This window comes from Pseudopodoces humilis, chromosome 5 (assembly GCF_049639895.1).
Source record: "Pseudopodoces humilis isolate 2021_Gansu_Grassland_sample_001 chromosome 5, ASM4963989v1, whole genome shotgun sequence".
NCBI classification, from domain to species: domain Eukaryota; kingdom Metazoa; phylum Chordata; class Aves; order Passeriformes; family Paridae; genus Pseudopodoces; species Pseudopodoces humilis.
The window spans coordinates 20048437-20074695 of NC_142204.1; the positions used below are offsets into that span (position 1 = coordinate 20048437).

A 26259-nucleotide genomic window follows, 5' to 3' on the forward strand; every position below is an offset into this window, starting at 1 on the left:
CACAAATCACTGGTAGAAACAGGAAAGTGTTTGTTCCAGTTCTCCACAGATCAGCCTGTAAGCCCCTGCCTGGGCGTTCCCACATCCTTGCATACACCCCCAGACAATATTCTGTCTTGTAGCCATTGTGTACAATATGGAAATCAATGGGATTGTGTAATACAGAAATTCCCAGTGGAGTCACCGGTTACCTATGATAAAATCTCCCCAGCCACTTACAGACATGCTGCAGTTCATCTAAACCATGAAGTCTAAAGCAGCTAATCTTTTTGATCAAAAGCAGAATGTTGAAATAAGAGCATTCTTCTTTCACTTGCAGTATCTGTATTGCTCTATTGCACTAACAGGATTTTACATTACTAGTTTTCAACATATGAAGGACAACAAGGCAGTAGTTTGTGCATCTAATAATAGCTATGCTATATCAATAAGTTGAGGATATCCATCTGTCTGCTGAAGCATGCCCTTCACATGGGATTTGCCCAAAATAAGAACTTGCTGTTCCAAAAATCCGGTTACAGAAATTGGAATGTTACTCAGAGCATGAAATAACTGCCTTGGCATGAACCTCCCATTGGCTCCTGGTGTCTGCAGAGGCAAAAAAAAATGACCTGCAAGGTTGGGAAAATGTCTTCAGGTCAGAACTTACAACCCTCGATGTATCTATTATGTTCTTTAAAGCGAGAGATGTTAAAACAAACACCAGCACCAGAGAAGGTGCCTGCAGAGGACTGTCAGTGTGTTGATCTAGACATCAGATTCTTCTCATCTGTTTGCAGTTCTCAGTCACATCACTGTGTAAACTTTCAGGATTGGATTCATGCTTAGGATATCAAAATACTTTCTTTTGTCTTTTTTTTTTTTTTTCCAATTCCTTCTATGTGAAAACTTGGCTGTGAAACTTAATAATAAAACCCATGGGAAGCTGTCCTTATAATATAAATCTCCCTCATGTCAGTGGGACATTTGCTGAGCCCTCAGCAGGGTGCATTGCATCCTGCAAGAATTCTGATAACTTTCTCAGGTAGATATTTTCATAACTGCTGGACAGTTTCCATCATTTGAGACTGATGAAACAGAGCAGCCCTGTAGAGGCATAGAGTCTGGAAACACTTGTAGATTTTTTTGTTCTGTGGGTTTTTTTTTTATAAAAAACTTTTATTCATTATCATTATGCAAAGTGGTGCTTTTCTCTGAAACTGCTGTTGATGCTCTACCCTAAGGTGTTTGAAAGAAAACCTCTTACACCTGGTTTTGTAATGAGAAGAACATTTTTATAAAGAGGTAAAGCATGTTAATGTTATTTGTCTATATTCCCACTGCTTCTCATTTTCTTTGCCTTTTACTTTGCATTTGCTTAGTTTTTCCATGATTTTAACTATTTATTGGAACAACACTTATTGGTCTCAGCTAGCAATCAGCCTTTCTGGACATTGCAGAAACAGTGGAGGAAATCCTGAATTCCTTGAAGTCACTGACAAGCTTGACATTAATTTTCATAAGGCACATGATCCAAGCCCCAGTCTTCTTGCAGTGAAATGTGGACATGGTAGAAATTCGTGCTGTGCTTAATTCCAGCCTTGTCAAAGGCACATTTTTCATTGAGCACTGAGCTCAATAAGAAAATTGAGAAGTGTCGTGCAGAAAGGGAAGTACTGGACAAGAAACTGGGAAGGCTTTACTTCGATTGTCTTGTTATTTTGATATATTTACTGCTTGCAGAAGCTGATGTTGATGACAGGAGACCAGAACACTCTTGAGTGTCAGACTTGGCTCTGCTGCAGACTCACAGTGTCAAAATGACCAAGTTTCACATTTACTGGGCAGTGATCATGTTTCCATGCTTCACAGTGGGCCTGAGAGTTTGTAATTCTGGGGACTGCCCACGCTCCTACAGAGATATAAGCTGTCTGGTTGTTCACAAGTGTCCCTAGTGAAAGGCTGCTGCTTTCTAACTGTGTGACAGATGGGCTAATCATGTTTTTATTGGTGTTCACCTATTCAGTGTGCAGCAGTGAGAGCGCTGCTGAGTGCTCTTCCTTAACCTCTAGGTAAGGCACGTGTTTTCTCTATCTACAGGTCTTGCTAAGTTAAATAGAAAAGATAGGTTGTGGTGAGTAACTGTACATTGTCTTGACTCAGACTTACAGCAGCTGAGCCTGGGAATAATCAGTGTTTTCTCTGCTTTGTTGAGCTGCAGAGGGAGCAATGCCTGATGACCACAACTAGAATTAGTTGAGTTGTTTCTTTCTTAGTTTTAATCGCTTGCCATTTAAATTCAATTAATTTAAATTTAAAAGAGGCACTGATTTACAAGTCCTTTCAAATTTCACACAAGGTTCAGGAAGATCATGAATGCACAGAAGGCAGGGCCACTAGAAAGAGTAAAATGATGGTGTGAGCATTTTAAAAATATGTCTATAAATTTCTCATCCAAAATTGTATTTGTTATTTTTCACAGTCACTGTATAGCTGTGAGCTGCCTATCAAATGACTCAGGCATCCTTGAGCATAAAATTTTGTTGTGTAAGTAACATCCAAAAGTGTTTTCTTGTGGTGCTAGAGAACTTTTTTAGTCATCCCACCTCTGCCCAACCTGATTCCAGATGCAGAGTTTTTTACATCCCCATGAAGTGATATTTTACATCCCTAGCTGCATCCTCACAATTTCACATATCTGCACATTCTGTTAACTTTGCTGATTTGGCAGCAAACTTGTCAGATTGGCCAGTTCTGGGAAACCAGATGGTTAGAAATGCTCAAGGGTCCGTGAGTCACCAAACACCAGGTTTTCCACAGGCACATCCATGAATTTGGCTCTTCCAGTGTGGCTGAGCTCAGTGGATGGGTCACTGCTGCTGCCTCTCCCTGGTCTGTCCCTGCTCTCCAGGTATTTGGGTGACTTTGGGCAGGTGACAAAGACCCATCCAGTGGGTCCAATACTCCTTTCCAATGGCATGACAGGGAGAATTGGGCTCCTCTGTGGGCTTTTTGTCTGCCTTGGCTCCTGGCAAGGGATAACTCAGGAGCCCTCTCCAGCTGCGTGTCTTGCTCCCACTTATGATGGCAGTGGACAAGACCGTTCATAAGTCAACACCATAAAAAATTGCCAGGAGTTGGACACAGTCCGTGGATTTTCTATAAAAAAGTAATTATAGACTTTATTGCTGAGTGCCACATCCATTTTTTCCTCTTCTGGGAGCCATTCAATAAACTTTATGTTCTGAGGTAGAGCAAAACTGTCGTAGTTTAATGCAGTGTTTTATGTGTCTTCCCTGCACTCTTACACCTGATTGTTGCTAATAGCCCAGTGTGGATTTTCTTTTTCTTTCTAAATTATATTAATAGGTCTGAAATGCCCTGTGACTTGGCATTTCATTCTGGATGCTCACCCTTTCTTGCCCAGGAAGAAGCCAGTATTTCCAGGAGCAGTTGCCTGTACAGATTTGCCTTTTCAGGTGATTAGCACCTATGTTTATACTCTTTTCACAGAACCATCAGGCTTTGTTAGTGCAAGTTCTTGGGCATAAACCAGAACAAACCATGCCTGGAAATGAAAATCAGCCCTACTGAAAATGAAAACTCCATCCAAGAAACGCACATGCAGAGCAACAAACTCAGAATTGAGGTTGTCACAGTGGTTTTCATTCATCTTTTTTTAACTGACACATTTCTACATTCATTATCTTCTGGCCACGGGTATATTTAATTTGGGGAGGGAAGGAAACAAACTTTAGCAGAAAATAATCAAAATAAATGCTTCTCAACAGAGGGGTGCATCAGGATTATAGAATACTTTCCTCCCCTAAAGCAAATGTCCTTCAAAAACAAGACTAGGTGATGCATTAAATATGGCACACTATGATTCTCCACAGCAGGAAGCGAAAACATCTTTTCTAGCTCACAGCTCTGATGGGTGAAAATTTTCAAAGGCCTTAAGAAGCCACTGGTGCAGTAACTCTCACATGCAGTTTCAAAAGTAATCATCTCCATAACCCTGCAGGTAACACTCCCTGACACCCCACACAAGGATTTGGGATGAGCCATCATCCTCTACTGAGCCGGGAAGCTGGGTGACATCTGGCAGTAACCCTTCTGCCCTGTAGAATCTCTGTGTAACATCGTGTGAGCTATGGGATTTCTTTTGAGGGTGATAGTGTTGGTACACGTCTCTTAACAGCACCAGAAATTCCCAAGGAGTCAAATTTTCAAAGCATTTGGAAATCAAGAGGAAATTTTTATTAACTTCAATAGCTTTTGAACCAGGCCTATATGTGGGGGTTTTTGTTTTGACATTGCCTAAGACTGGGGGAATTGGTTTTTTGATAGTACAGCACCAGATTGCAGGGTCTGCGTCTGTGTTGTTTTTTTTTAATTCAGTACAACTCTGCTTTTATTAGATTTGTGTTATCTCTTATTTTACTATAATCTTTTTTGCATTTCATAAATATTAATTCCCCAGACAGTCTCTTTTGTTTAGTAGTTTTAATCTATCACAGAGTTTTCTGTTTTTCTTTCCTCTTTTCGTCCCAGAGAGATATTATCCTCCGCCATCAAAAACAAGAGTTTTTCCAAGGAAGCCCTTCAGCCCAGAGATGTAGGAGCAGTATTTTTGCTAGCTGTCATTTTTGTTTCCTTCTCTTTGTTCCTTCCCCTTTACTGTCTAACACCAGTGCCAGGCTCTGATTTCACTTGCTTTCTTGGAGGGGGCAACTCTACCAATGTCGTATTTTCTCTTGTCATCCATGGACCGACATTTTAGACCATTAATTCATCTTCGCACTGATGTGGAGGTACCCAGGCTGCTTTAGCAGATGCAGTTCAAACCCAGAGGGCTGTTCCCAGGCAGGCTGTGGTTTTGTTACTATTTGGAGGCTTTTTTTATGGGATTGATCAGACTGCTTTTTTTCCTTCACATTTTCCTGCACTTTCTTTGCCGTGTTTCTAGTTATTTTTAGTGCCAATGAGTAAGTTGTGGTAGGCTGACACAGGTAGGCAGAGTTGTAGTACCTCATTTAAGCTGTACCCACTAACTAGCTTCTTGATGATACTTCTCCAAATTGGGCTGGTTTGGCTTAATATTGTCCACCTATTCCAGATAAACTCTTTGCTTCTCACCCTCCTCTGTCTGCACTGAGCCAGTATCTAAAAAAAAAATAAAATTCTAACTTTCATTTTTTGCTATGAGCTTTATAGATCAGTAAACTTTATGGTTTGTTTTTTCATTGATTGATTCTCAGGGCTGTGGCAAACTCATATTATTAAATTAAAAAACAGACCAACACATGCAACCTTTCTATTTTGTACTTCAAGTGATTTTTTTTAAATGCTGGCACATCTTGGAGTGCTCTGACTGGTATTCACTCTGATGACTTTCTGTGAGATCTCAGTGGCATTTATGATAGTTGTTTTGATATACAGAAAGCTATATGTGTTACTGCAGAACATGCTGAATATTTTGCAAAGGGCAGTGCCAAATGCCTGTTACTGATTTCTTGTAGACACCAGTTCGCTGTGGAAGTTACACCCAAAGGTGAATCTCCCCAATGCTGTTCAGAGAAGAAATGACAAGGGAAAGGTGTAAGCCTAAACTGAATGCTTTGAATATCTGTAATCTGCTGCTTCCAGCATTTTTTACTGGCAGTTTCTCAATCTGAATCTTGAGTTTAATCCGTTTACTTAACCTGTCTATAACAGAAAGGACTTGAAACCTCAGGGAGGACAAATATTTGGAGATGTATCTTGTTCTGAAATACTCCCAGAGCAGTACCAAGAACCAGGGCTGAAAAGTAAACCCCATTTCCCCTCTTAAGGAAAAGAAAATTGAAAGTACTGATAGCATTAGGTTGCCGTGTCTTCAACCTGTCAGTTGCACTTGGACAGAGATGTTGGAAGAAGACAAGGTTCAGCTTGTGAAGGTGGTAGAAGAATGCAGCAACACTGAACTGGTTTTTTGTGGTTGGCTTCCCACATCTGGAAAGCAGGGGTGATGCTTTAAAGTTTGCAGATTGAAAAAATACCAGGTAAATACTGTTATTTTTATCCCAGTCCTTGATCTGCAATAGTGGCTCCAGATGCATCTTCAGGAGAAGTTACCCATCCTGCCAGCACCTGCAGATCCCTCTGCAGTTTATCTGAGTTTTATTTGGGAATAAGCATTTATTCCCACTGAATATACATCTGTTGCCTTCAGTCCCTAAAGCGGCTGATCATAGCTAAAATACACTTGTGTTTTAGTGGAATCAGGTCTGCTTCACTACCTCACCACCACTACCTCACCACAGGGAGCTGAGACATCTCAGTACTTCTAACAAACTGCCCTTTGAGGCTGCAGCGGTGTCCCTGAGATTTACTGATCTCAGTTGATCCACAAAAACCAAGTGGGGACCGGAGGATAGCAGAGGCCCAATTCTATCTGCAGTGGGTGAAGATGGAACAAAAATTATTGTTAGACTGATGTGCAGGCTCTTCATAGCTTAGGTGGCTGTTGAGCAGTTCAGGTTTTCTCACGTAATCTTGGCAAGTGTTTTCTTCTCCTGGAATTAGTCTGAGTGAACCAGCAGTTTGTCCCTGCTCAGGTGGTCCTAATCTCTCCAGAGCTGCAGACAAGAGGACATGAATTGTGAAAAGCAAAACAGGGGCAGATGTTGTGCTCCTGTAGTAGCAGTAGCAGTGTATGGTAGCTGCTTTGTCTTGGTCTCCTAAGAATACGTGTTTTGGAGCAGCCTTCTACTCATCCTGTTCAACATCCATGTCTTCCTTTGAAAATGTTTGCATCTCCCCAACTCTTCTCCCAGCCCTCCCATGGGGTTTGAAAATTTAGCTTGGGCTCCAGTGGTGTTGAGGGCAGCTTGCAGAAGGGGTTGTTAAATGAAGAGCTGTCAAGGAGAGAGAGGGAGGGAAGAGCAGAGAGAGGCACAAGTGGAAAAGAAGCTCAGGTGGAAGGAAGAGTTAAAGCTACCCTTAAAATAAGTGGGATTACTTATTATATTATAATACTTACATATTATATTAAAATAGCTGGGATTAGACTCTATCGCATTAACCAGGGTCTGAGTGAACACAGTGGTCTTAATAAGGTGAGTTAAGGGGCCATAACCACTTCTGAAGGGCACTGGGAAGAGGGACTGAAGTTGTGAGCTTGTACTTGTGGTGCATAAAGAGAGGTGATGGAGAGCTAGAGTAAGAGAGTGCCTGGGAAAGCAGAATTAATTGAATGAAATTACATTTTGTTCCTGGAAGCAGTGAATCCCATGTACCACTTTCCCCTGTGAACAAAGTTTATTTTTAAACAAACAAAGCCAGAGATAAAGTTAGGTCATGAAGCAGGAAGTTAATATCTTTAAAAACAGTAGAAGAAGTTGGGAAGAGGCTTTGTGAGACTTCCCTGCTCGTGCTAGCTGGGATACACATCAGTGGAAGATACCAGTGGGGGGATGGATTGCAGGAATGGACATAGAGTTGCAAACACCAGGTCAAAAGTGCCCTACAAATGGGCCTTTGTGCAGTGACCTGCTCCAATCAGGATCAACCATCAGAAGGGATTTAGAAACAACAGGATAAACAGACTTTCATGCAGTCAGTTTTATATTTGAAATGCAAAACTAAGGCAGTCAAAAGTGGTTTGGATGTCACTGTTAATCCCTGGGTCAGCTGTGCTGATATATCTCATAAAAGACAGGATATGTTCAAAGAGCAAAATCCACTGTTAATTATCAGCATGTTTGCGGAGGCATTTGTGCCATGGAAGCACCCCCATGAGCAGAAGGGCATGGAGCACTTGGCAGCTCTCCCTGCCTTGAGAAGAAAGAGGCAGCGCTGCGGGTTGGAGGAGAAACCTTGAGCTCTTCATTCATGGATCCAGTGGGTGGAAGCTCCTGCAGAGAGTCTAAAATGACAGCTCTCTTAGCAAGAAACTGTAATTTAGGTGTACTACTTCTGACAGGGAATATCAGCTCTTCCTACATTATGTGAACTTGTCACTTTTCCCTGCTCCTAAGTCTGTGTCACCTGGCAGCTCTGGAGAAGGACAACTTCTATTCAATAAGCCAGAACATTTTCTGCTGCTGGTGTTTCTCTGGAGCCATCAGACATCTCTGCTGTCTTGATTGAAATCATCAGGGAGGTGGCAGCAGTTCCAGGTACTGAGTGGGCACCATGGATGCTTCTCACACCACCCTACTAAGAAAAATCAGCAACAAGTGTGTTTTTTCCCTCCACTTTGCCACTGAATTTTTTCAGTCCTACCTACTTACATGTCAGAATGTGTTTCAGTGCTTCAGAACAGCCTGGGAGCACCCATTAGCCCTGGTCTGTCTGTGACCCACACAAATGCTTGTGCCATCGGGGTGCTTACTGCTTGGATGTGGGTAGGGATGCATGCACACATATCCATAGGTATGTATGGAGGGACATGCATGCATTCCCGCTCAGCATCTTGGCATTTGTTCATCAAAGAGAAAATAAGCAGCTTCTGAAAGCAGACGTCCTGGGAACAAGACTGGCAAGGGTGGGCAAGCAGAAGTCAGGGGTAGCTGGGCTATTGCCGGCCAAGCAATCAGTTCCCCATAAGCACATTGCCAAGGCTGCAGTAACAGCAGGCAGCACAGTCAGTGCAAACCACCAGGCTGTGCAGCCCACCTGAGCTGGGGAGAAGCTGCCCTGCTGTGAGCAGCTGCCCTGCTGTGAGCAGCTTCAGGAGCCCCACGAACAGGGAACAGGCCTGCCCTGTGTGCGGACAGAGCCGCCCTGTTCCCCACGGCTGCGGCAGGCACGCTTCCATGGAGCACACGCTCTTGGCTCCCCTCGCCCTGCAGCTGAATGCCTGGACTCTGTCCTGGCTGTCAGACCACGTCCCTTCGGCCTGTGGGTTGGCACCTCTCCGCCTTGCCTCGCTGCTCGGGGAGAGGGGAGATGTTCCCGATCTTTCCGTGCCCTCCAGGCTCGCCAAGGCCGCTGCCTGGCCCTGCAGGCGTGCGAGCTCAGGGACAGCAGGGACCTGCTCCAGGGGGCTGTGCGTGCAGAGCGAGAGCTGGCTGAAAACTTAGTCCTGGAGCTCTGTTTTCTTCCCATCTTTGCTGGCATGCTGTAGCTGCAGGTGGGATAAGGCAGATGACAGGGGTAGCAGAGCGAGGAGGAGGGAGCCAGCCCTTTCAGCGGATAGAGAGGCTGGCATGCCTTCAGCATCTGTGAAAGGAGCAGAGAGCAAGGAGACGCTGCTTGGCTGCAGGCAGAGAAGGATCCCAGAAGCCTGAGCTCAGAGGGCCTTTTCTGCTCATTTTCTTTGGGAAGTTAAAATAGAATGAGCATTTAAAAAAAGGGAGAAGATGATGTGCGATTTCTTTCAGGCTGTAAAAGAGTTTGAAAAAAATAGCTGCCATTTAAATACTAAGAATTTGTTCTTCTATTGTAAAGCAATATTTAGTATGCAGTCCCTAAATAGATCTGTTATTAGATGAGACAGAGAACCCTTAGAAATCACAGTAAACACAGCTGTAGAGGTGAGGAAAATGAATAAGGCATCATACTAATATTTCTACCTTCTAGTTGTCTTGAATGGCTGATGAAAGGGACTTTTAACATCGTCCTCATGCTCTGATGTAGGAAGAATTAATGTAGCAAGTCAGATGCTTAAAAATGCAACCAAGTCAAGCTAGGCTTGTCAGGATTTAAAGAAGAGGTGTATTTTCTATTCTTTCATTTCTGTGCTGAGCATGTAGAAGAACCCAGGAGGACTGGAAGTTTCCAGCAAAGGCCTGGTGGTCGGATCCAGAGAGTGTTGGATGTTGGCTGCGTGGAGCTGGCACAGTGGGTGGATCATGTTGGCATTTGGGAACAGGTGTCTGGTGGCCAGCTGGGAAAGCAGACTCATGCACGTGCTCTTTGCTTCCCAGAGAAGCCTGTGGTAGAATCACTTGTGGTTGGCTATGGCAGTGGATTTGTTTTGGTGCATAAAGACTGAAACAGCCGGGGGTTTTAACAAAAACAGAAAATACTGAAAAAGAAAATTATTTCCTATTCTGTGTCATGGTTCACCTTCTGACTTTTGTCGTGATCCCTCTTTGGGCTAACAGAATTATAGTTGGGCAAGAGGACTACTGCTGGCTTGTTTGGGACTGAGCATCCCTTGGCGTTGGAGTTGCTGGTGTTTATCTCAATAAAGAATAAATCAGACCTAGGAAGCTATAGATGAAACAGGCTTTTTATTATAGGTGTTAACCCAGAATCTTATTTCTGTGCTACATTCTGCAGCAAGAAAGTTTCCTGGGAAGCCTGTTGTAATTAAGATTATAAATGAATATATAAATATATGTAAATGCTAGCATTTTAGTATAAGAGGACTTTTGTCTTTTCAAGCATGAGGTCATCTAATTCTTTTTGTACAGCAGCAGAAAGGTGAAGAGTTTCCAGTTAACTGTAATTAAGGCCATGGAGAATGAGCAACCCTGGTTAGTCACCTTCTGTGAGCATTAGTGAGCAGCACAGTCAAACATGCCAGAAAAAATTTCCTTAGAACAGCAAGGTTTAGTCTGAGCACAATAAAACATTACCAGGGGGAAGTAAAACAAATTTAATGTTAATTTGTGATAGTTTAGTTGAGGAGAAGAAAATCATTATCCAAAGGGTTTAGGTATTTTGCAAGTCTGTGCCAGGATGAATTCATCCAGATCATTACAAGAAAAGAGAGCCTTATTGAGATAGATGAAATCTGGTTTTGTTTCTGACACTGACCTGCTGGGAGGGTGAGATTAGCTCTCTCTTCCCTGTTCCCTCTGGACCTTGGCACCATCCAGTCAGACAGAAGCAAGGCTCACAGGGCAGAGCTTACAGCAGGGTTATACATGAGCAGGCATCAGCACTCCCACTTCCAGCCTCATACCTTAAAAATAACAACACAGCATTTCTTGGTGGGGGCCTGAACCTGCATCCCTGACCCACAGGAGCAGCGTTCACCTGACCTGCCCAGAGATACTGGAAGGGACATTCCACAGTGCCCCATTCCAACCAAATGCCTGCTTGGGCTGGGGAACAGCTAAAAAACATGCTAAACACGTAATTGTGAGGTTCCCCTCTCCTCAAGCGGGTTGCTAAAGCCCATGAATTATATGTAAGGAAGCCAGCTATGCAGCAGCTCTCTCCTGTTTCTCCTATTTGAGTTTCAAAATCTCTGGAGCAATATTGGTGTGCTGCACACTGAGTTAAAAATTGGAAACATATTACTCTGATTTAGCGTGGGACCAAGTAAATTGTATTCACTTAAAATAGCAGATATCCTGCTGAGAAAAAAATAAGTATTTCTACTCGACTGTGTGACACCTAAGCTGCAGCCCGGAGGTACAGGAGGAGGATTTGTGTTACTGAGAAATCCATAAATGTTGGCTGCCAGGTCAGAGCTGCAGGGGGGAGCAGGGCACATGTGTGCCAGGCAACTCCAGGCATTCAGACCTCCTGCATCTCTTCCCCATGTCCTGTGCAGGGTTTCACACCAGCTCCTGTCTGGTCTCTGCCCACCCTGGAGCTGGGTGGTGTTGCCTTTTCCTCAGGGAGGTTTCATTCACAGCACTGACTGGGCCCTGCCTGTATAGATAGCTCTGCAATGTCTGCAGAAAATCTTGCTCCTGGAGTCTGTGGAACACTGAGGTTTATGACAGTGAGCTTAGTTTACAGAAGCTACCATCCCACATTTGCAAAGCTTGAAGGACCTGCACGACAGCACCTGCCTGTGTGGTGGGATAATTTGAGTCCCTCTCCCTTCTTGGGCCAATGGATGTTCTCAATGCTGGACATTCCTCATTCTGTTTCAGAACACACATACCTTACCTTTCTGTTGGGATTTATCCTGTATCTGAGTCTCACTCATTTAGCTCTGTTACTACTTGTCCTAACCAGACTGAGTCCAAATTATTCCTTTCTTCCTTGTGCAATTTCTTATGTATTTTTGTATTTATGTATCTACTCTTCCCTGTTTCCCCACTCCACCCAGTTTATCTCATCACTGCAACCACAACTCCTTGCAACAGAGAAACAAATGTCAGATTTTCCATTGTCTCCTAGATGCCAGCTGTGTTAAAATGTTGTTTCTTACTCTGTTTTTTAAGGGCTACTCCCAGCTCCACCCTGGCTGACTCCATGTGTCCCCAGTCCGGTGCTCCTCCTGGTGCATCATTCGCTGATGTCCATGGCATGCCTTTTCCTGACCAATCCTCAAGTCTTTCATTGAAAATCTTACCTACAGCTCCCACAGTAAAGATGTAATAGCAGAGTGCAGCAGCTACAGGTCACTTGTTTGGCTTTGAGCTTCCCAATCCATGTGCCTGTCCCTGAGCTTGGGTTGTCCCAGTTAATGTTTCATCTGTGCCCCGACTGTAACCTGGCAGTTGTGAGAAAACAAATGGAAGCCTCTTCGACCCTGTCTGCAGTCCCTGGTGACTTGGAGACAGTTCTGCAAGCCTGGCCCTTTCCCAAGCACCCGTGGGCAACAGTAGTGTATCTTTGGGAAAGGAGGGTTGGAAAGACAGTGGTTGTGTCCCTGTGTGTTACAGGTTCCTCACACAGGTCTGGAGAGCACGAGCTCAGCCCCAGCCATCAGACATGCGCACATCTGTCTGTGTGTGTGTGTACTGGAGGGGAAAGGACAGAGAGTTTTCATTTTAAAATTAAATTCATACGATAGACAGACCTTTCAGCTTTTTCATGCAAACAGTGATTTATTGCTGCACTTAAAGAATGAGCCAGGAGCAAACAGATTCATCATGCGCCGTCCTTTCACGGCAGAGCGGCAGCGAGCAGCTGTGGTGGCGGTGCAGAGAGGTCAGGTCCCATGACAGAGCCTCTGCCATGGGAAGGCAGCACAGCTCCATCACCCTCACCATGGCTGCTGAGGTCCCAGCCTGGGGTTTCATCCATTTCTTCTTGTTGTGAGAGGAAAAAAAGAATTTAAAAATTGACCATCTATTCCCCTTGTCCCCCTTCTTTTCTTTGGCTGCTGGAAAAACAGTGCAAAGTGCCCTTTGTACACGTAACACAAAGCTCCAAACTCATCTTCTATATATTAAATCCCATTAAACCTACAGCATGCAGATTGCTTGCCCTAAGTGTTCCCAGCTCAAGAGTTACCCAGCCCTCCTTGCAGATTTCTTACCTCTTGCATGTATTGCACTTAAACTCAGTTCCTTCAGTTTTGCCTGCCCTGTGTTGGTAATATGTCCCCAGAGCTTCAGAACAGCAACATGCATAAAAACACATCCTTCATCCTCAATATGGCCAGACCATAGGTCTTTCTGCCTGATCTTCCTGGGGACTTCCAACTTTTCCCTCTCCTTGTTCAGAGGAGACACTTTATAAGATGTATGCATTTGTCTTATTAGCCCCAAACCCAATGTACAGGATGAGTCCTGATACCAAATTATTCCTGTTACGGAGAATGGGAATGGACAGGCTTCCCAAGATGCTTGGGATTATACAGGAGAAGGTGGCTTTGGAAGGGATCTGGCTCTTTTCTTCCTGTATCCGTATCTTGTTGTGTGACAGAGTTTTAGCCTGATTAAAAAAGCTGGTTTTCATATACAGCTGTGCCATTTGGTGTCAGTCTCTGACTTTTCAAGATTTTGCATTATTTAGTCTCCCTGTGGTACTTCACTTTCTCTCCAAGATGAAAAGGCCAGTACTTAATGACCTAGTTGTGAAGTTTTCCCAGGAAAGTACCAGCATCTGTGGCTGCATGTGTGTCTGTTGCCAGGTTTTGACTGGTTCTGTGTAGGTTTTTTTTCCTAGCACCCTAGTGGTACTTGCCTGGTAGCTGAGCAAAGAAGAGTGAATGCCAGAGTTGATGTGTGTTTGGGGTTTAATGAAATCATTGTGGTCCCCACAGTAATGCTGAATTATCTCACCCTTCTCTGCTGTACCATTCTCTGAGTGCACACAGGCACATACGGACCAAGCTGGGAACATGCAGAGAGGAAGGAGGAAATGTATGAAGCAGTTCAGGATTTTTGGCAATACAGCATTAGCAGCTACTGTGTATGGCTGTTTTACTTTCAGGAGCTTTGATACTTCTTTTCATAGCCCTGGTGCATTCTCTGCAATGGGAACTGAAAATTGTGTGGTTATCTTGGTTTGCAATACAAAGAATTGGAAAAAAAAAGCATATTCAGCCTAATTTTCTCTGTAGGGCAGTAGGTTCAATGCATGAAATGGAGAAAATAAGACAGCTTTGTAATATTTCAAGTTTCCTTCAGAGGATATAATTTGCTCCTAAAATGTTCTCACTTGGTAAAAATGCTCCTAAGTTAATATTAGTTTTATCTTCAATTATCCAGCCACTCTGTAGAGACATTTTCATAGCAAATTCATATTTCAGTTTGACTGTCCACAAGTTTTCGGGGAAGATGTTAAGCATTTCCATCTCCAGGACACACAGTGAACTTTCTCTGAATGAATACTAATTTTTGGTGTGCTACTCATTTGAGTGCTCAAAGTTTTTCAAAAAGTTAAGTATTTCAAAAATAACATGCTATGAAATATGAAGTAAGTCAAAGTATGAAAAGTTGAAAAGCTATTACTTTAAAAAAAATTTTTGCAGTTCAGGTCAGCTTAATAAAATCCCTTTTTTGAAAATTCAGTTGTTCTTTTAGATACACTGTTTTGATTTACACAGCTACATTGTCTGTCATCTGTAGAAATCTGCACAGAGTAATAATTATTTGTGATGATTTGAGAAATGCTTGGACTGTCAAGTATGAAAAATTGCTGGTTCCCCATTATTGTCTAATGCTGAACATTTTTAAGAATACAATCTAGACCTTGGTGTATAGCACATATGTACACTAAATAGGGTAGTTACAGATGCAAATTGTAAAAGCCAAGTCTTAAAATAGTCTAAACCATGTTTGAAACTTCAAGGTTCTCCATCAAGGTTGCAAGAATCTTATTCACACCTTTCATGCAAAAACAGGATTGGAAACATGCTTTGCATGTAACCTCATGTTCAAAAATCCCCCACCCTTTTAGCATCTGGGAAAGCAAAAGTAATACTGAAAGACATGTTGTATATTGAATAACAAACACCTCCTAGAACTCGGTGTAATTGATGGGCTGAGGAAGGAGAGCTGATAATAACAGAGATCTCAGATAACTGTCTCTCTCGATGTCACACAACCAGGACCATTAGTGCCACCTATAGTTAGTCTGTTTGACAGTTCTCACTTTAGGACCTTTCTTTCTGTGGATTCTGAAGCTGCTACGCACATCCCTTCTGAACAAATACTGCGAAGAAGAATCTGGTGGAGAGGAGCTCTGGTTTCAACAGTGCTGGATAGACCCAGCTGGGTGTCAGCTGGTTTTTAATTGATGGACCACAGAGGAGGGGAACTCTGCAGCAACTTGCACAGTTCTAGCATAGGACACAAACCAAACCTCCAAACATGAAGGTAACTGAAGAATTAAAGGCAGATGCAAAGTCTTTGCTAAGGCAAAATTGAAGAGAAAAACCAATTTATCAAGGATTGGGCCTGCAAACGCCATTGACAATATTTATCCTCTTTATTCCATGCTAAACTAATTTGGATAATTTTGCCCTTCAGTCTGCCATGATCAAATGTCATGCTAGCAGTCCCAGCATAGGCTGGTTGTGAGCCTGGTTACAGTAGTAAAGAGCTAGCTGCAGGCAATGCAATAGAAGTAAACAAAACCCTGCCTGGTAAATGTGGAGGGTACTGTTTTCCACCATATTTTTTATAGTGAGACAGAATTTAATTAATGGACTTTTTCAGTGACACTTCAGTATTTCCATCCTTGTATTAAAAAACAGCTTGTAGTGCAGATACCTGTGAATTGAATTAATCTTTGCACCTGGTTTTCAGTACACTACTATATTCAGGGGGAAAAAAATTCCTGTGTTTGAATCCATACTTGCTGCTTGGCCGTCAAGCTTGGAAAGGTCTGCAAAGATTACTTTATCCTGCTGTGCCTAAGTAACCAGAAGGAAATACCTCCCATCTCATTACTCTGGTTTACCTTGAATAACCTTTGCCTGTAATGAGTTGATGACTGCCAGTTGGTCAGCATATGCATTTCTGGTCAGTATATTCTCTAGTGCTCTCCACAAAAAAATAAGGCCTCCTGGCCCTGCTGCACACACACCCCACCACCTTCCAGTGAACAGGACATCCACATGGGCAGAGTGTGCTGGACTTTCCTCCCTTGTTGTTACTTTGGGACTGATGGAGATGAGAAGCTTCTGGGATCAGAGTGTCCCCAGCCTACTTTTTTCTTTTCCTTCTTTTAATGCCACTGAGCTTAGAAGTCTCCCGCTGCTCATGTCGCTTCACTGTTCAACTTGGTTGCTGCATCAGAAAAGGAAGGAAAGCTTTGATCTTGACATGCCCTTCTTCTCTGTCCCCCTTTACTACTTCTGCAGGAAAACAAAAACATGATTAAGTGCATCTCTGGTGTCAGTTCTCTCAGGGAAGAACAGCTGCTTTTATCAGATGTCTTCCCAAAACCTTTAATGCCCTGATGAAGTCCAAGGTGAGCTGTCAGAGGACACACCTGAGCACTGACATTATCACCATCCCCACACTGCTCTCAGGGTAATCTGCACACACATTTAAAAGTGTCCTCTCCCAAACTGGATTTAGGCCATTACTTATTGTGGTTTCTAGAACTGAGGGGTCAGCAGGGACCTCTGGTACTGAGCACAGGCACAGCCATCAGTGTCCAGGCAGCTGCACACTCATGACTCTGCTGTAGCCACATGTGTTACAGCTTTGGGGGAGGACAGTCCATGACTTTAATTTTCTGTCTTGTCCTTCACCATCATTCTTTGGATCTTCTCTCTGGCTGCTTAAATTTGTGGGATACATTTTCCTCATTAGCTGTGAGCACATTTGCACTTTTTCCCTGGCCAAGTGGACCTCTAGTTTAAACAAATGTATTTCCAGTCTCATTTAAATTTACTGTTTCCCAAGCTCCCCTCACCAGCTTCAGGATGAAATTGTTATGTGGCCTAAAAGCCTTGCCTGTAACTTTAAATGAAAAGGAACCATATTGCCATCAGCTAACTCACTGTTAATGTATAGTTTCAAAAATACTAAATTGAAAATGCTCTTATGATTACCTTCCATGGTGCTGTAGACTCTAGGGGCCACAGAGCATGTCCTGTGTGCAAAGGAGAGTTTGGTGGTTCTTTCAGGATTCCATAAAAGGCTGTCAGATGCCTTACCTGACCTTTCACTTGAGCAGGGTCAGTGTGGCTTTCCTATCAGCCACTGCTTCAGCAAGAGGGCTGTTCCCATCAAACCTCGAGGAGAGCCAGCAGGACTCTTTGTGTCTCTGGAGGAAACAGGTAGGTCAGCTCTTCCAGAGTACATCAGGTGTGTTAGTCAGCTGCAGAAGAAATGGGCTTTGATACACCTGGCATTGTTCTAAGACAGTCACTAGATTGGCCTTTGTCTTTTTTTTTTGTTTGTTTGTTTTAGTAAACTGAAGTCATTGGATAGAATAAAAAGGAAGTCAAGCTTTCTGTTTCCTGCGTGGCCCTTCATCCATCAGCCATACCAAAGGGTGTTGCCATTGATGAGAACTAGACAATCCCCTTTTGCTGTTGCATTGCTATTTAATATGCATTCTGTGTGCCGCCAGGCAGGCCAGAGCACATGTACAGCTCACCCTAGGGTGTTGCTGTATACTTAGTAAATGTAGATTTATGCTATTTCTTCATATTTTTTTCCATGTTAAAAAGAGTGAGAGGAAAGTACCACTTGAAAATGTGCAAGTGTAATCTTCTAAATGAATTTAATGTAGTACAAGCTCATTGGTAATTGCAAATACTAAGGCTGCGTTTTACCCCTTACTCTAAATGTCTGAAAATCTCATTAATGTTAATGGATGGGGGAAAAGTGCTTAGCCTGTTGATGGAGGACAGAAATCAGGAGCAAAGCACAGCTCTACAAAGATTCATCTGCAGATTAGGGTCTGAAGCAACCATTAGATTATCAAATCTAACCTTCTATCTAATACAGACCATAGAATCTCATCCACTTAATTCTGTATTTATCCTAAGAACAGCCCCAGAAAATCGAAATACAGTGCATTAACATATTATAATGTAGCAATATATTCAGGCATTTCTTTTGTCTTTTTTTACTCTAAAACCTGGGGCAAACAACATTCCTATGCTATTTGTTTTTTGATGAAAATCTGCAGGAGGAGAGATTTCAGCTTTTTATCTGCAAAGGAGAATTTGTATGTCTGTGTGTTTGCATAGGGTTTTGTTTAGTTCTTTGGAAATTATTGACTGGTAACTAGCCAGTATAGAGCTGGTTGAGATCCATTACTTCTGTTGTGCTCTGAGGATATCAGAAATTGAAATACAGATTTTTTATTTTCTTACAGAAAAAGTAATTTTCTTGAAAAATCTGTGTGGCCCCCGACAACTACTTTCTAACATCTAATATGGAAACTTCCTGCCAGTCAGTTTTCCTAGGAAGCACGAAGCACATTTCACATCTGACTTCTCATCTCTTTAACATAAAACTCTCCTTGAAGTGCACCTGGGAGGTATCCAGGGGGATACCACACACACACAAAAGACAAGACAAGCCGTCTGAAAGAGCTGCTCTGGGCTACTGCACATTTTAACCACTAGCCAGCATTTTACTGAACAGAGGGGCAAAAGAGCTGAGGAAAGTATCAGGGGATTCAGAGGATAAGTGGTGGGTGGCACTGTGCAAAATACAGAGGTCCCACGCTTGGCACGTACACACTCTCTTAAGAAAAAGTCCTCCTGCTCAGAGCTGCACCAGCCCCTTGGTGTTGCTCATCCTTTGAAAACATTTCTCTGCAACCCACCACAGTCCAGAGAGAGGGAAAGTCTCTTGTTCACGTGGTGCAGAAGCTTTTGCTGCCCCTTGGGTGAGTGAAACTTGGGCTCTTAGTGCTTGTCTGCAACAATGCAATTTCTATTTCCTTTCTCTCCAAAGCTCAGAAATCCTACAACTGGCTTGGTCCCATTTTGGAGTTTCATTTGGGTTTTAACTCTAAAGTTCATTTGGATTCTTTTATTTGAGTTTTGACGGGTGTTTTAAATATGAATCATGGCTAAGTACTGCTATTGAAAGCAGAGATTTGACCCATGACTGCAGGAACTGGAGGTTCAGTACGACCTCCCAAGCTGGTGCAAAACTATTTGCCAAGGACAAAGGGTTTTGCCTGGCATGTACTGGTCTTGTCTGGTTACTGGCCTCTGTAACCAAAGGAACACACACAGCAAGTGTACAGAGCCTACATTGCCTCAAATACTTCTTTTCAGTGTCCTGTGATTCATGTTAATTCAACAGGAAGGTACAAGATAAATACTTAAAGACTCAGCATACAAGAAGGAATCTTAGACCTCCTTACCTATCAAATACGAAGGTCAATACGTGCCTTAATTCTCATCTTTGAGTCTGAATTAATTATTGAGCATAAGGCTTTTTGAAATTCACAGGTAAATAGTTTTAAATAAATGTAAATAACATTACTAAAATCTTCCCACTGTTGCTTTGATGCAGTTTATTCTCAATAAGTAATAAGGTATTTGTAGCAGTGAGGATAGGGCTGCACAGCAAAACCCTGTGCCATGCAGTGACACTTCTGAATAACCAAACACAGGAGCCCTGCACTGGCATGGTCATCATATCTGAATGAATTTTCCTCTTGGAGAGTAGCAGGAATATCCATGGGCTTCATTTATTCTGGCCATAGCTGTAAAAGCCATATTCAAGGCCATAGCCAAGCAACAAGCCATGACTATTAAATTTTCTAACCTAAAAGACAACAGCAACAAGAACACACACAGTTTACATTTTGTCAATTTTTCCAGTATCTTCCTGTCCCATCACGGCAGCAAAAGGTCCAACACTGCTGTAGCAGTGGGTTGGATTGCAGAGTGAAGGTGAGATTTGTTTTCCAGGCCTAAGAGAAGCACATCTCAGGATGAGGGTTCTGTAAACACACTTGCCACCATGCTGTGTGAGCACTTGTGCTCCTTCATGTTGTCTTCAAAGCAAAGCTCTGGATGCTGCGTGAACAGCATTTAATCAGTGTGTATCAAGAAGTCTGGTGACAAAAGCAGCTCATCTTCTAGAATAGTATCAGTTGTAGTCAGCCACACAATGAATTAATCCATGCAAGGAAAGATCTGCTTCTCTGTGAATTTGTATAATAAGCAAAAAAGGCATTGAGTTTCCCAGCCCTTGACCTACTGGTGCCTGTGCTTCCTTTGCAGTTGTCCAACACAGCAATTCTTCATCAGATCAGGCGAGACCAAGTGACAGACACGTGCCGAGCAAACAGCGTGTCCAGCAGGAAGCGCCGTGTGCTGACACCCAACGATCTCAAGCATCTGGTCGTGGATGAAGATCATGAAATGATCTATTGCTATGTTCCCAAAGTGGCCTGCACAAACTGGAAGAGAGTCATGATGGTTTTGACGGGAAGAGGCAAGTACAGCGATCCGATGGAAATCCCGGCCAACGAAGCCCACGTGTCTTCAAACCTGAAGACCCTCAACCAGTACAGCATCCCAGAGATCAACCACCGCTTGAAAAACTACATGAAGTTCCTCTTTGTTCGTGAGCCTTTTGAAAGACTGGTGTCAGCCTACAGGAACAAGTTCACCCAGAAGTACAACACTTCCTTCCACAAGCGATACGGCACCAAAATCGTGAGGCGCCAGAGGAAAAACGCAACCCAGGAAGCTCTGCGGAAAGGTGATGACGTGAAATTCGAAGAGTTCGTGGCGTATCTCATCGACCCACACACCCAAAGAGAAGAGCCCTTCAACGAGCACTGGCAGACTGTGTACTCCCTCTGCCACCCTTGCCACATCCACTACGACCTCATAGGAAAGTACGAAACACTCGAAGAGGATTCGAATTACATTCTCCAGCTGGCGGGAGTAGGCAACTACCTGAAATTCCCCACCTATGCAAAGTCTACGAGAACTACTGATGAAATGACCACAGAGTTCTTCCAGAACATCAGCTCCTTGCACCAAACGCAGCTGTATGAAGTCTACAAACTTGATTTTTTAATGTTTAATTACTCAGTGCCAAGCTACCTGAAATTGGAATGAGGGATGGGTTGGGGGGAAAGAGGGGAGAGAAAGCCTGTTTTATTTAAGATTTTTATTTGTCATAATAAATATGGAGAATGGGTTATTTTGTAAATTAATATTTTCTTTTTTTGAATGATGCTGCGAGCAGCACAGTCAAAATTATTTAAATCAACTGTAAGAAAGGACAGCTCTCTTTGCAGGGTAACAGGATTGTGACGATCTAGCTGTAGAAATTAATAATACTGCTACACTGTTTAAACAAATGTTAATTGTGTTCTGGTGAATTTCATTGATCTTGCATTCCTCCAGTTCTAATTAATGTTATTTATACTTATTTAAAACATTGTCTCTTGGTAGGTTTCACTTCAGCAGCAGAGATAAGGTAACGTGGACAAATGGAGTCTGGTTTTGTGCTTTCCTCGATCGAGCTTGTTCTGGGTAATAATATTCTTCCATTAGCCATTGATGCAGGTAAATACGGGAATGGTTCTGGATAACACACGCTTTGAGGAAAGTGGCGAAAGTGAGTTCTTTAGAAAATGATGTGGCACTCAATACCAGTACAAAATCTATCTTTCTAGGCCCAAAAAGGAAAAGTAACTCAGATTTGGGTAGATTCATGATCTCTAAAACCCATAACTGAAAGAAATGTGAATGTATTGCTTAGGAAGAGAAACCATGAATTTTTTCTAAGTCTTAATGAGTTTATGGAGAATATGACTATTCCCACTGTATCTTCATTTGAAGCCTTCCAGCCCAAATGAATTTAGGATGGTCCATCAGAAAAGAATCAGCATTTGGAAAGTGGCTGTAAGAGATTTTTTGAATGCTTAAAGCAATTTGCATTGACTTAATTTGTATCCAGGATGGAGCTGTGGGGACCTCCATCCTCTTCAAGTTGTGCCTCCCTAATTGATCCTATGATGGGCAACCAAAACTGGCTGGAGAGACACTGGTCATGTTATGTTACTATAACCAATCTGAGCATGTCATTTGAAAATTCAAAAAGACATCTTCATGTTGATTCTCTAAGCATGCAAGGCAATAAAAAAGGTCTTGTTTTCCTACATGCTGGTTTCATGGCTTTTTCCAAGGGAGAAGAAGCCTTCTTTTTTTCATTCATGCCTAAATGCCAGGAATTGACAGGAATTTTTCTAAGTTCAGTGAGTTATCTAAGTCATCTCTAGTGTAAGACCATGACCTTTTTTCTTAAGGGGAATGTCTCAGTAGCAGTTGTTTTGTGTTTAACAGCTTTTTGGGATGGCAGATTGTTTTGGGTAAGCAAATAGTAATCTATACAGAGCAGATAAACAATGAAAAATGAGATTTCAGTGTGTATCTGTTAGCCAGCTAATGGGAGCAGGAGTTCAAGCTTCTCCAGATGTTTGCTTCAGTTGGATGCAGGTGAGGGAATGCTCTGTAGCCACCTCAGTGCCCACAGGCAGCTGATGGGCAAAAGGAGGCGTAGGCTAAATTGAGGCACTTCTGAAAATATAAAATCTGTTTTAAAGTTGATACATGGTTAAAAATGGGGGGTTTAACTTGCCTGCATGTCAATCTTATGATCAAAACAAATCCTTTCAAAAAAGACTGATGATTTAAACAAACTCAGCTGAAGGTAGAGCTGTTTTAACAGTATCAGAGCCAGATCCTGAAAAATGTCAAATTGTACAGTAGCCAGTAATTTTCACTGAATTATATTAGTTTCCAGGATACAGATGTGATTAAGGAAGAAAAATAGTTTGCATTTTATTTGATAAAAATGAGTTGCTGAACAAATCTCATTGAAAAACAAATTAACATAACAAACAGCAACTGAAGTCCTTTCGCAATTGGATTTGGTCTTAGGCAGGACTCAGGTCATTAATTTTTCTATCATACCATACAAATAAATCTCTTATCCATTCTGGAACAGCCACAGTTTTCATAACCCAGGCTCTATTTATAACCTGGAGCGCTGGGGCAGTGGCTGACAAGAGGCTGGCTGGATGTGTCTGACCCCTCTAAATTCCTGATACATTGCTGATTGCTGGATGTTGTTTTACTTTAAAGCAGTTTAGTCTCATTTAGAGTATGTGGAGCTGTTACAAGTGTCTCACAGTGTGCTCTGGCTCTCCTATGTTCCCAGTTCAATGGTTGTAGGTTTGTTAAAAAAACAACTGTCTGAGGCAGGTTCCTCTTTTCCCCCCCCACAATACTTAATCCAAGCTATTTGTGTGCTTGTATTTTGGTCTTGCATCCCACAGTGCTCATATTTTGGTCCAATTTTCTTCTCAGTTAGCTGTTAACTCATCCAACAGAATGTGATGTGATTTTTTTCATTTAAGTCAAAAGTTGCTTCAGAAAGTAAATATTTAAAGAACAGGGTGTGCTTCCCCCTTTCTTTTTGTAGTTTTCTCTGGCATCATCACCACATTTTTATGCATTCTGAAATATTCTTTGTAGTTTCACAACTTTGGAGACACAAAACCTCTATAGGGTAGCTGTGATAGAAAAGCTTTCTCCAGCTGGGATTTTTAGCAACAGCTTTGGGTTGGATTACCCAAATTCTGGCTCCCCACAAAGGGCAGCTCTATAGGTGAACGCTCAGCACAGAGGAGGCTTTTATGTGGACTTCAGTGGGTGCTTGAAGTCACTTGCTTTTGAAAATCCTTGATCCCAAACTACTACAACCTGGCTATTTAATGTGTTCTATCGGTTTGAGGTGCTGTGAATGGGCTGTAGATGTGTGTTTAAAATGAACGGCTGACATGCTGGATCTGGTCGCGTCCTGTGCAGTGAGCAGCAAGCCCAGCTCAGAGCAGAATGACAGATGTTAAGGAATAGCCATTTCTTTTGGTCTATTGGGTGTACTGTTTCGTCTGAGCCAAAAAAATCTCTCTTTCCACTGCAGCCACACAGGAGGACATTCAGGGTTGTTCGTGCTCATCTCAGTGAGCTGGCAGTGGGGGGCAGCCAGGGAACCGGGTTGGTTTTACCCTCTAACTCTTCGCTGGGTTTCCCAGCTGGAGGAGAAGAGGGGCCATTCTGCTCTTGAGTTTTGCCTCTCTCCTGGCTCCATTTCTGCTGTGGCCACAGCTGACACTGGGAGACAAGCAGGCAACACAGAGCCACGGCACAGTGTAAAATACAGACGTGGCTGTGGGGCTGCAAGGGCCACCCAGGAAGCTGCTGTTGTAGAAGGGTGTGCATTAATTATGTCGAGTAGTGATGAGCACAGAGGACCCAGTGGGGGAATTCCTGTTCCCCACCTCTGTCCCCAGCCCCCTCAAATCTGCTGGAGCAGTGACCTTCATGTCTGATGCCTCCCTGTCATTTGGCAGGGCCAGCGCTGAGCCCAGCAGTGCTGGTGGCTCTGTACTTGGCACGATACCCACAGCTGAGGGGTCATTCCCCCCAAATGGCCCCAAACACCTTAACCTGGAATGCAAGGCTGGATTTGGCCCATGTGAACTTGGTGGTGACTCCTGGGTGGTGGGATGTGCCCCAAACCTGGCTCAATCCGTGCTTCAGCCTCTTCATAAACCACGTCCATTATGACAGAAACGTGCAAACTGCCTGAACCATGCGCTGTGAAAGACAAGTGAAATAAATAACCCACAAGCAGAAGTGCTTTTAGAAGTAAGTTGACCCCAGATGTTTTTGGGTTTCACTGTAGTCTGCTGCACTTTTCAGGTACAAAAAGGGACTGTCCTTACTATTACTCTTGTTACAGAGAGTGTTATTTTCTTACATGCATGCACAATACAATGTGTACGAATAATTTAACATCAATGTGGGGTTGGATTTTTTTTTTTTTAACCTATTTGTATGCAGTAGAAGGCTTGTTGTAGAAAAGTATCTCCTCATACTTAAATATACTGTTAATAAAGAAAAAAAGATAAATTATACATTGCCAACACAAGTGTGAACTGCTCATGAATCTTTCCTTAAAAAAGCCATTCAAGCCTGATTATTTTTCTAAGTAACTTCAATTAAATTGAAGAAAGAAAATTCCTCTCTGTGTGCTTTATTTATGGCTCATGCTTTCAGGATGGATTTTTCAGGGTGGGATTTTTGTCTTCACAGCTTTGCTTTCTCACCTGCTTTATTGTATATTGTAGGCAGGACACACTGAAAACTCCAAATTGCCTACTCCTGTGGAGCAGGAGAAATCCCTTGGTGGGGTGTGGGTCAGTGGGCAGAGCAGCCAAGGAACTGAGCCCAGGCAAGGGGGAACCAGCAGCTGTGGAACTCAGCCACGGAGGGAGGGAGTTGGGGGCTTTACCAAATTGAAATCACGTGCACACAAACTCAGAAACTTCCATTTTTGAGGTAATGGAATGAAAAATGGCCTCCCTGCACAGCCCTTGGGTGCACAGCTTTTGGGTGATTTCCTTCATTGCTTGTAAGATAGTGGGAAGGAAAGACCAGTCCCTGATACTGCCAGGGAGACTGACAAAATTTGATTTGCACCACTGGAAGAAAACTTGGGGATTTGTCCTTTTGGGAAGCCTCAGTTTTTCCATTAAATAATTGCAAACTTAAAAAATCCTTTCCTGTTGGTACCCAGCAGCTGCCCTGTGGTACTGGCCTCAGGCAGCTGCTGTAGGACAGGAGAGCTAGCAGCAGCATGGCTGTGTGCAGATGGACACAGATGTGGAGCACTGGGGGCGTGACAAAGTGGCAGGATCCTGCACATCTGAGGTGTCCTCCAGCCCAAATAAGAGATTAAGTCCAGCAGAGGTGATTCAAAATTTGAAGAAAGACTGTTCACGTGGTCATAGCATGCTCTACGTGCAGGCATGAACTCTGACACTTCCAAACCTTTGTTTGGTTGAAAACATATCTCATTCAATTCCATCATAATTACAAGAGTTAAAGATATGGGGAATGGGAAGGAAAAGAGAAAAAAATCAAGCAAGTGCAGCCAGCAGCAGAGCAGAAACCAGAGCATGTGCTCGCCAAACAGCAGCACCTTGCCTCGGACTAGCCGTGTTGCACATCATCACGTACAAGACTCCTGATGCCACACAAAAATATCTTGCTTTTCCAGTTGCACTTACAACTTTGCCAAATATTAATTATTTCAAATAATTTGAAATATTAGAGTATGGTTTTATTCCTCAGTGCACTGAAAGATGCATCCAAACGCCACGTCCCCAGATTGCATGCTAATCAGT

The 26259-nt window shown here is 42.9% G+C and overlaps 1 protein-coding gene across 2 annotated transcripts in view; it reads left to right on the top strand.

The window, feature by feature from the left end:
- CHST11 (carbohydrate sulfotransferase 11) overlaps positions 1-25041 on the top strand; it is a 157724-nt gene extending 132683 nt beyond the window's left edge. For both annotated transcript variants that reach the window (XM_005527866.3, XM_088055802.1), the window contains exon 3: positions 20267-25041. In XM_005527866.3, coding sequence (XP_005527923.1) covers positions 20267-21115 — 849 coding nt within the window. In that variant the 3' untranslated portion in view covers positions 21116-25041. The remainder of the gene's footprint in view (positions 1-20266) is intronic.
- The last annotated feature ends 1218 nt before the right edge of the window (positions 25042-26259 follow it).